The sequence below is a fragment of the Psammomys obesus genome, unplaced genomic scaffold (assembly GCF_907164565.1).
Source record: "Psammomys obesus unplaced genomic scaffold, mPsaObe1.curated_primary_1811, whole genome shotgun sequence".
NCBI classification, from domain to species: Eukaryota; Metazoa; Chordata; class Mammalia; order Rodentia; family Muridae; genus Psammomys; species Psammomys obesus.
Window position 1 is genome coordinate 23,810,517 of NW_026591086.1, and position 14,010 is coordinate 23,824,526.

The 14,010-nt window shown below is 35.4% G+C and overlaps 1 protein-coding gene across 1 annotated transcript in view; it reads right to left on the reverse strand.

Moving 5' to 3' along the window:
- Diaph3 (diaphanous related formin 3) overlaps positions 1 to 14,010 on the reverse strand; it is a 353,851-nt gene that overhangs the window by 310,549 nt on the left and 29,292 nt on the right. Inside the window, 4 exon segments of the mRNA XM_055609684.1 lie at positions 2,461 to 2,575; positions 3,348 to 3,610; positions 6,000 to 6,012; positions 6,853 to 6,957. Of these exon segments, the coding sequence (XP_055465659.1) occupies positions 2,461 to 2,575; positions 3,348 to 3,610; positions 6,000 to 6,012; positions 6,853 to 6,957 (496 nt within the window).

Genomic DNA, 14,010 nt, shown 5'->3' on the forward strand with positions numbered 1-14,010 from the left:
ATAGATAGATAGATAGATAGATAGATAGATAGATAGATAGATAGATAAAATAAAAATAAAAAAAGAAACAGAAGGAATGGGTGAATATGAGTAAAGGGAGAACAAGAGGAAAACAGGAAGGAAAAGAACCCAGCTCCACAAGTGGATGCACAGAAGTTCAGCAGGATCACAGGTTCCTCTCCATTTCTCAGTGTTGAGAACTACAAATCCTAGGAACCTGAACAAAAATGTGCCAGAAAACAAGACCTATGCCTATTGTAAAGAGGGTAAATAAATACCAACGGCGACAACAACAACAAAAAAAAAAACATTCTGAAAAAAAAATCAAGATTCTATTTGATTGGATTCACCTCTTTTATTCTTACTATGTATTTCCCCAAGCTTAGAAAATATAAATTATCATTTCCCCAGTTAATGATCAGAAGTGAACATCCATCTTTATAATCTGAGAATACTCAAAGTGTTTATTGCAAAGATTCAATGCAATAAGACAGAGACACAACATTTGTCTATATTTTTATACATTCTTTACTAATTGAAGACTCCAACTCCTTAAAATAAAAACTAATGGGTAAAACCATGCACAGTTGTCCCTCTATCCAAACACACATCGCACATAAACAGGAACCTCAGAAAATGTAATGGGATTTTTAACTTGGACTAAAAAAATATCAAGGAGCCAGGATTAACTCTGAATTCTTCAGAAATTATAAAGCATAACCAACTTTGGGCTCATTGTAGATAGGAAAATGTCAGCATGTAGAGATGCTGCCTCAGCAGATAGGCCAGAAATAGCAATAACAGCAACATGTCCATGACACAAACACGTTCACACATGAGTTTCAGAATATCCATTTCTTTTCATTTGGATTATTCCCAGTAAATGTCCACACTGTCTCTCTCCAAAAGTAAGAGGGGCTGCCCTTTTTATGAAAATGCTTACATACTAGAATTCTAAGAATTCTACATATGACTCTTCATGCAACGCTATCAAGGAAAGAGTTCCTGAGATCAAAATAATAGAAACAGTCCTTTCGCATTTGTGTCTGGGTGCCATTCTGGAGTGTTGGCATCGCTAAGGGTCATAACCTTGGGCTTCCCAGGTTTTCCTATTAAAATATCATTGCTTTAAAAACAGCTTACTATAAAAATACCAATCACAGTCAAAAGATTAAGTACACAAACAAAAAACAAGCTGAAGAAACATGTGCTCAACACTCTGTCAGCTTCAGTAGAGAGAGATTCCATGCCAACGAGCCAAAATGAGACAGGAGCAGACTGGAGAAAGAGAACTAAGAGAGGTATTATCATCTCACACCATCTTTTCAACAAGTACTAGACTTAGCAAATGCATCTCTATTTTTTGCCTTGCAACCTTGAATCTCAAGGCTAAAGTTAGATGACTTAGGAATTTTTAAAGGTCCAATTATTTCATTTAGGGCTAGCACTAGAGCTAAATTAAAGACATGCTAACAAGTTTCCCTTTTGAGCCTCATTAATTAAGAAAGTAATCAGAGTAAAGAGGGGGGAAAGAAGGTAGCTGGAAGGCAGCTTCAAGTACATAGCAGTGAGGTGCCACCATTTTTTCCTACTAGCAAGGCAAAGGGAAGACTAATCAATTCCAGATTATGGAATCTGAAATTCTGAAGTATTTTACATGTAAATACATATTTTAACTACACACATTTCCCTTGATTGCCTGAAGACTAAACTAATCTTATTCAAAGGAAATTTTGATTCACCATAATCAAAAGGTAAAATTAAGGCCTGCTTTACGCCACAAGTTTTCCTTGGGTGAGCTTGTCAAAAATTCCTCGCTGTTTTTAAAGACTACAATACAGAATTTTCAATATTTTATTCGAGACAAATCCTGCTCAGAAATACCTAGTAATTCTATAATTACTTGTTAGACAAAGTTGATAATTTACAGTTATTTCTTAAAGAAAGTTTCTAATTTACAATTATATTTTAAAAAAATATTTAAATGGATACAAATGAATTTTTAAGGTTCAGACAATGTTTGTAAATTGGTGTGATGATCAGTTTAAATGCTATACACAAAGCGCAGTGCTTAGTAAACAACATGTATTTAATAAGTCAATTCTTACGCACCAACGCCAAAGAAATTTCACCTCACATTGTCTCAAAATATGCATGCCTTTCAGGGTAAAGTGTAAGTGATCTCAATGGAACAGCTTTAAAATAATTGAATATTAAAAAAAAAAACAATAAAATAAAACCTAAGAATCAATGTGCACATTCGGCATTTTCACTTTAAAACTGTTCATTTAATCAACTATGTGAGGAAATTTGCTTTGAACCATTTCATTAGATCATTTATGCACATATACGTAGATGGAAGTGTATCATAAGGGAATCTTAGTGTAATTTACAGACTGGGAATTATAAAGTATTAATGTTAAAATTTTCAAAATAAAATTAACAAACTATTCAACATACCTTTCTGTTGGTAACAAAATGTATTCTCAAGTTTACAAAGCAAATCCATACTTTCATACTTATTTTCATTGACTTTTATCCAGAAGCAGTTTTCAGACATTTCACTTGGTCCAATCTACAATCAGAGACGAGCCACGCATAAACAGCTGGACATTTCACCCATCCTCGTCCAATTATAGCACACAGATCCAGCATCCCAGGGCTAGAGCAGATGTTTATGAAGTCAGGTCCCTAAGACTTATCCCCAAAGTCTGCTCAATGACAGACAGATCCTGCAGAATATTAAGCATGTAAGTCTTATGAGAAGAAAACAGTTTTCATGATCAAACGGTTGTGGATATGAAGCTACGCGTACGGAGATTTAATTTGTTTCCTCACAGCAATGTTTCTTGGTTATTCGTCACATTCATTTGCACTATGCATGATGTGCACAATCTCCTGCATTTCACTGCTTAGGAGCCCACCCTTCAGAAAGAAGGCCTATGGCTTATGTGCATGCTCTGATAACAGACAGTACTCTCACTAAGAGTTTCCAACAGGCAAAGGTAACTAGGAACACTAATATCTTGGATTTTTGAGAAGCACTTCATATGTTTACAGTTAAAGGCAATAAACGTGAGTTATTAATTTATTTGCAAATCAAATCCCATGGAATTATCAACTCAAACCAAATTTACAAGCTAGAAACTACTAGATTATCGCAAAGGATTTTGACTTTAACACTTCCCATAAAATAATGATGACTACATCAAATATATGTGCTTATATGATACATATGCAATTTCAAGCACTGTCATTAGTCGAGGTCTCATTGGAAACTATGTATTGGTACATGTACACTGAAGTGCTAATCTAGGGAAATGTATGTCTACACCCACTGCTCTTACCTTTAACCAGTTCAATCTTCTCATGCTGATTTCAGGTTTAAATTCCTTCTTTGGTTTCAACCCAAATGGTAAGTTTAATGGAAGAGAGCTTTGCCCACCGAGAAATCCCAGGGGAGGTGGTGGTGGTGGTATTGGACCACCAAATGGCATTGCCACTCCTGGAAGTGGGGGAGGAGGGGGAGGGGGTGGCGGTGGGGGAGGCAGAACTCCTTCAGAGAGTGCTGGTGGAGCTGAAGGAAGGGCTGAGGAGCCAGTTTCACCTTCTGCTAAAGTCTGCAAAGGAAGTTTTGTACCAGGTGACAAGGCACCAAACTGGAGGGGACAAAAATAATAAGAGAACTAGTAAGAACATGTGCACAAATAGTAAACATATATGTTATTCAAAATAAGTTATTACCTTAAAATAAAAACACCAGTAATTAGCAATTGCTTGTGAAAGTCAAAAGTGCTTTTCCCAGTCTGAACATATAGCCATAGCTTTCATTCTTAAGAAAATTTAATTTCCCTATGTTGAAGCAGCTGTGCTAGAAATGGGTTCATAGGACTAGAAGACTACAAAGTCAGCAGCTTTGTGAGGAAGCAAGTCCACTAAGGTATGCAGAGAATATACAGCAGATGGAAAATCTTGTACAGCTCTTTTATTGTGTGTGTGTGTGTGTGTGTGTGTGTGTGTGTGTGTGTGTATGAGTGTAAAGCATTATTACATTATTATATTCTCAAAGAATGCAGCAAGTCTAGATGATTGGATTGATATTACATATATACACATACACACACATACATCCGTAGGAATGAAAAATAATTAAGATTTATTACACATAATAATAATATTCAGGAAAAAAAATCAATATATGCTCGTGCCTTTGCTCCAGTCTTCTCAATAGTGCCCAAATACGTATCAGGGGTTAGAAGGGAAAACTAAATTTCCCAGTAGGACTTACAAGGTACATCATTGGCTCCTTTCAGTGGTTTTCTTTTAATTCTATGTCTGTGCCAACCTCACATACTACATGGAATATACTAGTACCAGCTGTTCCTCTTGCCCAGAATGTTAGCTTAGTAAGACTTCTCCAATTTACTTCTAGACATTCCTGCTGCAGGGTGTGGCTGGCATATCCTGCCCTCCTCCTAGGGCAGGACTTCCTCTCTGCCAGAGGTCCATCACTATATAATCCAGACATTTTGGTTCCTCACCCTCCCCTTCCTTCTCTCTCTTCTTTCTGTGTCTCTCCTCCTCTTTTCTCTTCTTTCTTTCTGTGCATGCTTCTCCTCTCTTCTCCCTCTCAAGCCCCTTCCAATAAACCTACATTTATTTATATACATTATCTTGCCATTTCTCATTCCATTTATTTCTATCATCTCCTACTTGCTTTTTCAACTTGAACTAACAGGACAGTTTGTCTTGCCCACTCAGTCAGATCCTAGTAAAACCCAATACTTCTCTGAAGCTCTAAGCAAAGCTGTGATATTTATGGAAAGGAACACTGATCATTCTCTCTTTGATAGTACATAAGCCATGAGCTAAAGACTATGTTCTGTTTTATCCTTCAAAGGATGTGATGAATACACATGATGACTGAAGAAATGCAATGGATAAATAATTAAAAAACAAGGATAAAGGCAAGCAAGGGGCAGAAGCATGGCATAAGACAGTATCTCATTTCTTGGAGAATGGAGCTTCTTAGAGTCAAACATCACAAGGAAACAAAATCAGATCAAAACCTGCAAAAAGACCACAGCATCTCCTTCTCATTTTGATTATCACAGTCTCACAGAACAGAGTTCAGTGAATGGACTGTAATGATGCAAAAGACTTTCTGAGTTATCAGTTTTATAATATGACAAGTTCTTTAAATTATTAACATTCTAAGTTACCCATATGCATATATAAAAATACTCATGTATCTAGGTGTATACATAAAACACATAAGTAGGTTACAGTGTTGGGAAGAGGGAAAGGAAAATAAAAACAAATACCCTACGGTGTTAAAAATGAATGTGCATGGTAATTTTAAACCACTAAAGCAAGGATCTCCTCCAATAGCCATGAACAGAGATTGGTCCTGGGTAAAATTTAAAACAATGTAAAAGATTCTTACTTTGTTTCAATTTTACAGCCTCTGCTGCCCCATTTTATATAAAAAATATAATGCAACAATAACTTATCCAAAGATCTTGAATATATTTTTGTAATGCCATATTTTCAAGATGTAATCCTTCAAATGGAAAAATTTTTAAACAAATTTATGAAATTTACATCAGCCCAAGACAGAAAAAAGTCAAATGTTTCAGCTATTAACTTTAAGTCAATAAATTCAAAGACAGGAGAAAACCGGTTTCATTTAAAATAAAAGAGTCTTATCTTGAACAGAATTTTGCTGATACACAGTACTTCTTACAGCAAATTATAAAAAAATGAGAATATTATTATTTTTTTTCAGTCATACTGTATAGCACAGGCTGGCCTAAAACTCTCAGCAAAAGATCATAGACAGAAAACATCTTGGCTAGCTAAGGGTTTTCTTGTTTACAAAAGACTTCGATTTTTAAAAGCAGCTGTGTTATAGAGTATCTTCCGGACATTTTTTTTTTTTTACAAAGCTAACATTGCATATGCAAAAGGAAACAAAATGGCCAGTTAATGCTGAAAACAATATACCTGAGCCTAATTCCAAGTAGTCATAAATTAGGATGACAGAAAAACGTAAGTCCTTGATTATTGCTCATGATTGCATATATATATATATATATATGCATATATATATATATATTCATGCATGTGTACATATATACATAAATGTGTGTATATAAATGTATGTGAGTGTGTGTGTGTGTGTGTATATATATATATATATATATATATATATATATATATATATGAAAGAATATAACTGTGAATGTGCATCTATGGTCAATATAACGCATGCAGATGATTTTCCTCCTATCTCATGGCTTATGTGTACAGCGTGCATGGGAGCTATCTGCTCATAATCCAGATTTTCTCTTTTTTGTCATGTTTTAAATCTGTTTACTTTTGGAAATTGAAAAATTATCAGAAAATGTTCTCATTCAGCTAGGGGTTATCTTTCATGGCAAGGCAACCCATAGGCTGATGGTTTGGAAAAATAAATAGCTTGAGCAATAATTTCCTGCAGTAGGATAAAGATCAGTGATGGATGACAAATCTAAGAGTAAAAGACTTTTTTAACCTTTACACTTAATTACTTAGGAAACATGTGACTTTAGAAAACCCAAGTGAAACATTCAGAAGCCAGTTAATTAGGAAAAGCCTAGATATTCCTAAAGACTAAAGGAGGAAAAAAGGGACACACAATATCTTAAAAAAATAAATAAATAAAACAGAGCAGCCTAGAGATACATATGGATAATACTGGAAAAGTACAAGGAAAAGTAAAATTTACACATTTTGCAACTGTGAAGATCTATCTGACCTTTATTCCCTGAAATTATTTCAAACTCAAACTCACTTGAGATGGTATTTTACCTGGGATTTAAAAGCTTGTAACTCTGCTTGAAGCTCATTAATCTTTGCCTCCTTTTTTTGCAACTGAGCCTGGGTTTCTTGGTGGTCAGTAAATTCTTTTTCATACTGAAAAGGAATAAGAGAGGGAGATGAAAATGAAAAGCATTATTCTTCATATAAAAATATGTTCTAATGATCTGTCAATAAAACACTTCTGAATCAGTTTCATCAAAACAGTGGCAGACTCCTGACAAAGGGACCACAAGCTTTTCTCTAAGTCTCTCCAGGTCCCTGCAAAATCATTTATTCAGAAGGAAAGAGACAAAACCTGAAATGGAAAACCATGACCTTCTATTCCAAAGGGAGCAAACAGGCCCATAGTTATCGATGACCCTGGCATTTTTCTTAAAAGTCCCTAAATATCATAGCTATTTTGAATAACGCAACAGAAAGCAAAGCCTTGTATTGGCTGTGCTGCCAAGCTCCATCTGCAGAACCTGACAGTTGAAATGTATCTGAAGCTCATCAATATGATTTAAAAGTGTTCTGTTTTAATAGTTTCAGTGGTTCGCAACTTCATTCCATAAACACAGCAACCGTTTCGTTTATTTTTCTTATTGCTCATCTCCCACTATCTTACAGAGATTAATGATAAATTAGTTTTTCAAAGTCCCTGGTGCAATACCTTCTGGGAGGAAATAATAAAATCTGGTGTTCCAATGAGTTTTTTAATTTATATAGCCACTCATCACAGGTTGCAATCTTGCATTCAGATAGTTTCAGTTTGTGATCATCAAGATTCAAAACCTATCCTGAGGGAGCTGAATTTAAATAGAGTATTGTTTGATAATCAAGAACAAGTATGCGGCAAATCACAAAACGATGCAACTACTTTGTGCCTCCAGACTATGAGTACAGTCTGAGCATGACTGGGAAAAGAGTAGGATGGTATGGACCTGTCTTGGGTAGGGTATCTACTGCTGCAACAAAACACCACAACCAAAAAGCAATTTGGGGAGGAAAAAGGATTTATTCAGCTTAGTCCACAGCACTTTGCATCACTGGAGAAAGGACAGGAACTCAAACATGGTGGGATCCGTGAGGCAGTTGCTGACACAGAGGTTAAGGAGAGATACTACTTACTGGCTTACTCAGCCTGCTTTCTTGTAAAACAAAGTTTACCCAGCCCAGAGATGACATCACTGACAATGGGCTGGGGCCCTTCTCCACTGGTTGCTATTTAAGAAAACGTCTTACTGCTGGGATGGTGGAGACATTTCCTCAACTTGAACACTATTCTATCTGAAGACTCAAGAGAAAGAAAGCAGCCACTACTACCACTAAGCTTACCAAAGGCTTTTACCTACATTTCATTTATTGGGGAGTTCTTACTTTCCCAGTAACAGAAAAAGGCAGTTAAGAAGTTGCATCAGTGAAAGATCTGAGATTAAAAAAAAAAAAAAGGAAGAAAAAAATAATACAAGTTCCTGTTTTCACAATCTGACTCACATCTAATTCCTATAATGGATGCTTTTAGAATGCTTAATAATTTTTCAATAAACTTAGAACAGTTTAGGTTCCCAGGAATAAGCAACATGATGCACAGCTTCATGGCCCCATATCTGAGTAGTATTCCAGTTTTTTTAGTCTTTAATAGACAAAAACATCTTTAGGTTTCCTAACCAAAATTCCTTGAGTTAGAAGTTACTTTAATTTCTACCTTTCAAATGAAGAAAGTAAATTGCAGACTATAAATCCTCATTTTCACCCTGAGCTTCTGTTTAATGATAAGAATATGGGAAAATGACTTCCACCAGTTATTTTCTGACTTTCACATGTGTACAAGGGCACACAAGTACATGAATAAAAGAAAGAAAGAATAAATGAATGTAATTTTAAGTGTTTTAAAATATCCAAATAATCAAATTATATTCTGTGAAAAAAATTTAATTTTTAGAATAGTCAAAAAATAATTGTACAAACGCCTTCACTTCTCCCAAACCACTCCATCATGACCACATCAAACACATCGTCGTATTAGCAAACTAAACTAAAAAGATACTAATGTCAAGCCAAACAAAGCAGCTTATTGACAAATAGCATTTAAGTTTATAGGTTAACTTGCATCGCTTTATATTTGGTTTCAGCATATATTAATTATACAAAACATGGGGGTTCTTTAATCATTTTCATAATGCTTATAATATAGTTTAATTATTCCACACACTCCTCCCAACCTACCTCTTTTACTCCAGTGGTGTCATCCTTCTGTCATGTATTCATTTCCCCCTAGGTTCTACACAAGACATGAACACACAATATACACCATTCTGTTTCTTGGCTTATTTCCCAAACAAGTGTTTTATAAATATTCCTAAGCAGCTATTTCAGCCTCTCTGTACTCTGGCCCTTCATCTAGCTCTGGATATCCCTCTAGTATCTGAGTTTTTATATCTAAAGTAGCTTTTCTAGCATACTTTTCATCTCATACTCAACTTTAGCTAACTGAACATCTGACACTTTGTTATCCACAGCTTGGCAAAATTCTGTTACTACAAAAAACCATCAACTACCAAATTCCAAATCAAATGACCATCTCATGGCCCCCATTCATTCACCACTCCACAGCTGTGCTGCTTAGTGTCACAGTGGGCGCCACAGTACTTAAATGTACTTAAATGTAAACAAAAAGCATTTAGCACTAAGTTAACAATTGAGAATATCTGCAATAATAGGAAATAATCCCAAGAACAAATGGAGCTGTATGAAATTAACAGTCTTGTATACAGTAATGAAAACCATCAGCTAAGGGAAGAGACAATATACAGAATGTGAGAGAATCTTTGCACATCCAACAAGGGATTAATATCTAGAATCCATCAGCAAGGCCAAAAGCTGAAGACCAAAATCAAATTTTCCAATTGACAAATGGAGAAAAGCAGTGAAGAGGCATTTTTCAAAAAAAAAAAAAAAAAAAAAATACAAAGGGGAAATAAATATTTTTAAAACATATTTAATATCTTCAGCGAGGAATGAAATGCAAATTCAAACTAATTTGAGATTTTACTTTACTCATGGCAGGATGGTTGTTGTCTAGAAAACAAACAATAAATTATAGTATATATGGAAGATACAAGGAGTCCTTAAAGATTGCTGTGGGGATGTAAAGCAGTGTAGACTCCGGAACTTGAAAGGGCAGTTCCTCAAACAACTAAAAACCAGGCCAGAAAAATGGCTGAGCTTATTTGCTTCCTAGCCTCATAACCTGAGTTCAATCTCGGGAATCCACATAGTGTGAGGAGAAAACTGATTCCAGAAATGGAACACCAGTATCCCACAAACCCATAAGGATTAAGGACCCTGTGGAAAAAGGTACAGAAAAATTTCAAAAGCCGTAGTGAAAGACAATTACAGTGAAGCGGTATTTTCCAAACATAAAGTACCTGCTCAAATAAACTCACAGTGGTTATGGACAGCATGTGAAAGACATTGACAGCCAAACAAAATCCCAAATGGATCAAGTAGGTGGGCACAAAGTCTCGCTGCTCACTGAGGAACTATTAGCAACTCACCACTACTGAGGGAGCGAAAGACAGTTTCAAGGAGCTAACAACTGCTAGGTCAACTGGCAGGACTAGAACCCACACACAAGAGAATTTGGTCAACAATACTTAGGTCTCAATGCACTTAAAAATAAGCAAGGAAAACAGGAAAGGTGAGTGGATAAGGATGTGGAAATAGATTGGAGGGGTGAGGTAAATATAATTGAAATGAACTGCATGAAATTCACAAATATTAATAAAGTATTTATTTAAGTATTTTTTTTCAAGTTAAAAGCTTTTAGAATGAAGCGCTTCTTTGTCTTCACCAAGCACAGTTTTTGTGTATTGTGCAGGTTTGGTTTTATCAACTTAAAATTAAAGTCTCCAAGGAAGACAGAATAAGAAATGTCTCCATCAGATGGGCCTGTGGGCATTATCTCTGAGACAGTTCCTTGATTGGTGGGTCATTTTCCACTGTATAATAAATATGTAACAATGTGCCTAAGATAGGTCCCTCAAAATGTTAGGTTGTAGAGACAGTGAGCAGAACAGCCATGGTCAGTCCTTGTGGTGAGCAATGTCTAATTGTGAGCTTGAAGCAAACCGACTGAACTGGATATATAAAACCTGCCAGCCATAGGAGGGGGGAACTACGAGAAACTCTAAGTCATGGGGTAAAGAGGCCTCACCTCAGATTTTAAAACCATGAGGAGATAGCTGGAAATGCCAGTAAAAATTCAAGAGCCAGCAATTAAACAGTATACAATCTGCTGAAAACTAAAAGGAAAGTAGGCTGAGAAATTAGTAATGACCAGGATGGAACTCTGAAAACTCAAACCAGCAGCTGTGTGAATTACTGAATGACAAAGAATGAGTAGGCACAGAAATTAGCTTTGAACCTACTGCAGTTTTCTAAGAAAGAATAAGTTTAAGAAAAGGAAACCAGATGGAAATCAGAACAGAAACCCAAAAGACCTTCTATCTGACTATAGGAAATTAAAACCAGGCAGTAGTAGTGTATATCTTTAATGCCAGCATTCAGCATTAAAGTCTAAAAAACAAGTTCCAGGGTAGCTAGGACTACACAGAGATACCCTATCTTGAGAAACCCTCTGCTTCTTGGGAAAACCAAGTTGATGAAAAAGAACTGCCTAATGCTTATTTAACTAAATGCTGTGCCAGTATGTTTCATCAACTGTCAGGGTTATGCTAGGAGATACCAATTAGAAATTCAAAAATCATTCACAAATGTACCTACTCCTTGGATATCTAAGATAGCCATTTCTTTCATTAATTCTTTCTTACCTAAGACTACGTGAGAACTTTTCTGTAGGCTTATAGTGCAAAGGGGATTTTGCTAACACATAAGTTATCATAGAGCCATATAATTGTACGAACAGGTAAAGTTACCCAACTTAACAGCATTCTATATGTTTGCTCACAAAGAAAAATCCTGTTCTACCTTACCATTTTTCATTGCCTTAGATTTATAATTAGATTCAGTAAATATTTATTGAACTAAGTAATGAGCCAATGCCTGCCAAATCTTCCTTTAAACATTGAATGACTACATCAATATCATTGATTAATTTTCTCAGCATCCAAACTCTTTTCTCATTTTTACAACTAAAACAAAGTTCATTATTAAAAATAAGCAAAAAAGGAACAAAACAACCTTCTTATCAGAATAACAATAAAGAGGCTTATAAAAATATGAATTTTTAAGATGTAAAATGTAGAAACAGAAAAAAAAAATCAGGTAGATTATAATTAGTATAGTGATAAAAATTATTAAATTAACTTCGCCATACTAAAAACATCTACATTTCTTACTAAAGAGTTAAATGACCATTTCCTCACTTACAAAATAATCAGACAAATTATAAACCTTGACTCAACATTTTTATAATAGCTCTAATCAAATCACAGTAGCCTAGGGGATAAACCAGTGTCTATTAAAGCATACTTTAGGAAAACTGGTACGAAAGTGTTCTTTCCCCAAAAAATTTGACTGGAGCAATATTACACTTACAAAATTATACCCCAAAATGTCAAGAAACACAGTTAATGTTGAGTTTCTACTTAATTTCATTCCCTGGGGTAAAAGTATTAGCACCTCTGTACAAGAAGGTTGATAATTCAATATATTCAATATACTTTCTGACATTTCTGCTCTTCATTTTTCAAATTTATGCACCTAAGTAAAGAATGTACCTAGAAACTATGATAGCTTCCTGCCTAAAGCAAAGTATTTACATGTGTCCTTACAAAGCTATCAGAGCAAAGTTTCTGCTGATATATACAAGATGGCATGGCACTAGAAATCTTCTATAGAGCAAAAGTATTTTCTGAATATACATAACGCATACAACTTCTGGCTTTGAAAAGGCAGCTAACCTTGAACAAGGTCTTTTATTTACATTTAAAGCTTACTATTCAAAAAATTCTATTGAGGATGGTATTTAACTCTATTCATATACCTTACATATAAAAAAAGAAATGTAATCTGAATTTTCTTCAAGTATCTGCATCAATACTTGAAAACTTAGTACTAAATGCATGAAAAGTAAAGGTACTAACTAAGCTTAGAACACAAAGCTAGCTGAGACAAGGGTCACACTGTATCTAATAGCTATTAGCCATTATATGATCATTTGGATATTTAAATAATCTAACCATTTCTGTTCTGTACCAAACTGAGTCTTCCAGGCAGTGACATCATAGGAAGTTGTAACCTCTAGTGTGCTGGTTATTTTTTGTCAACTTGACACAAACTAGAGTTAAAAATAAAGACAAAACCTCAATTGAGGAGTAGGGCCCATCAGATCACTCTGTAGGCATATCTGTGGGTCATTTTTTGACTGATGGCTGACGTGGGAGGGCCTAGCCTACTGTGGGCAGTGCCACCCCTACCCAAATGACCTTGGATTTTATTAAAAAAGCAGGCTGACTTCCCTCAATGATGAACTGTGGAAGATAATCAAGTTTACCAACAAGCAGAAGTCTCTCCAGGCACTCTGAGATCCTATTTCATTAACAATGTATACATCATGAGATTGTGCCTAACATAAAGGCTCATTAGCTAAATACATATGTGGTTTGACTATGGCACTACTTATAGTTATTTCTTTACCAACATAAGAAACTAGATACAAGAATTCAACTCTGAATGACTATAATGTCAAGCATCCAAACAGAAATCCAAAGCCAGAAAGAAGAGGACAAAACGCTGCACCAAAGAAAACAAAAGGTGACTGGAGTCAGAAAAATTGCTAGGCTGAATCAAATGAAGCTGGTAATAGCCAATAGTTTATTCTTTCAAGGACTGCCTCTGACATAATCTGATTGGCCTGCTGTTTGATCACCTCCCCTTATGGGGGGAGCATCCTTACCAGGCCACAGAAGATGACAATGCAGCCACTCCTGATGAGATCTGAAAGACTAAGATCAGAAGGAAGGAGAAGAGGACCTCCTCTATCAGTGGGCTTGGGGAGGGGCATGTGTGAAGAAAGGGGAAGGAGGGTGGGATCGGGAGGGAAGGTGGGAGGGGCTTATGGTGAGATACAAAGTGAATAAAGTGTAATTAATAAAATAATAATAATAATAATAATAATAATAATAATAATAATAATAATAA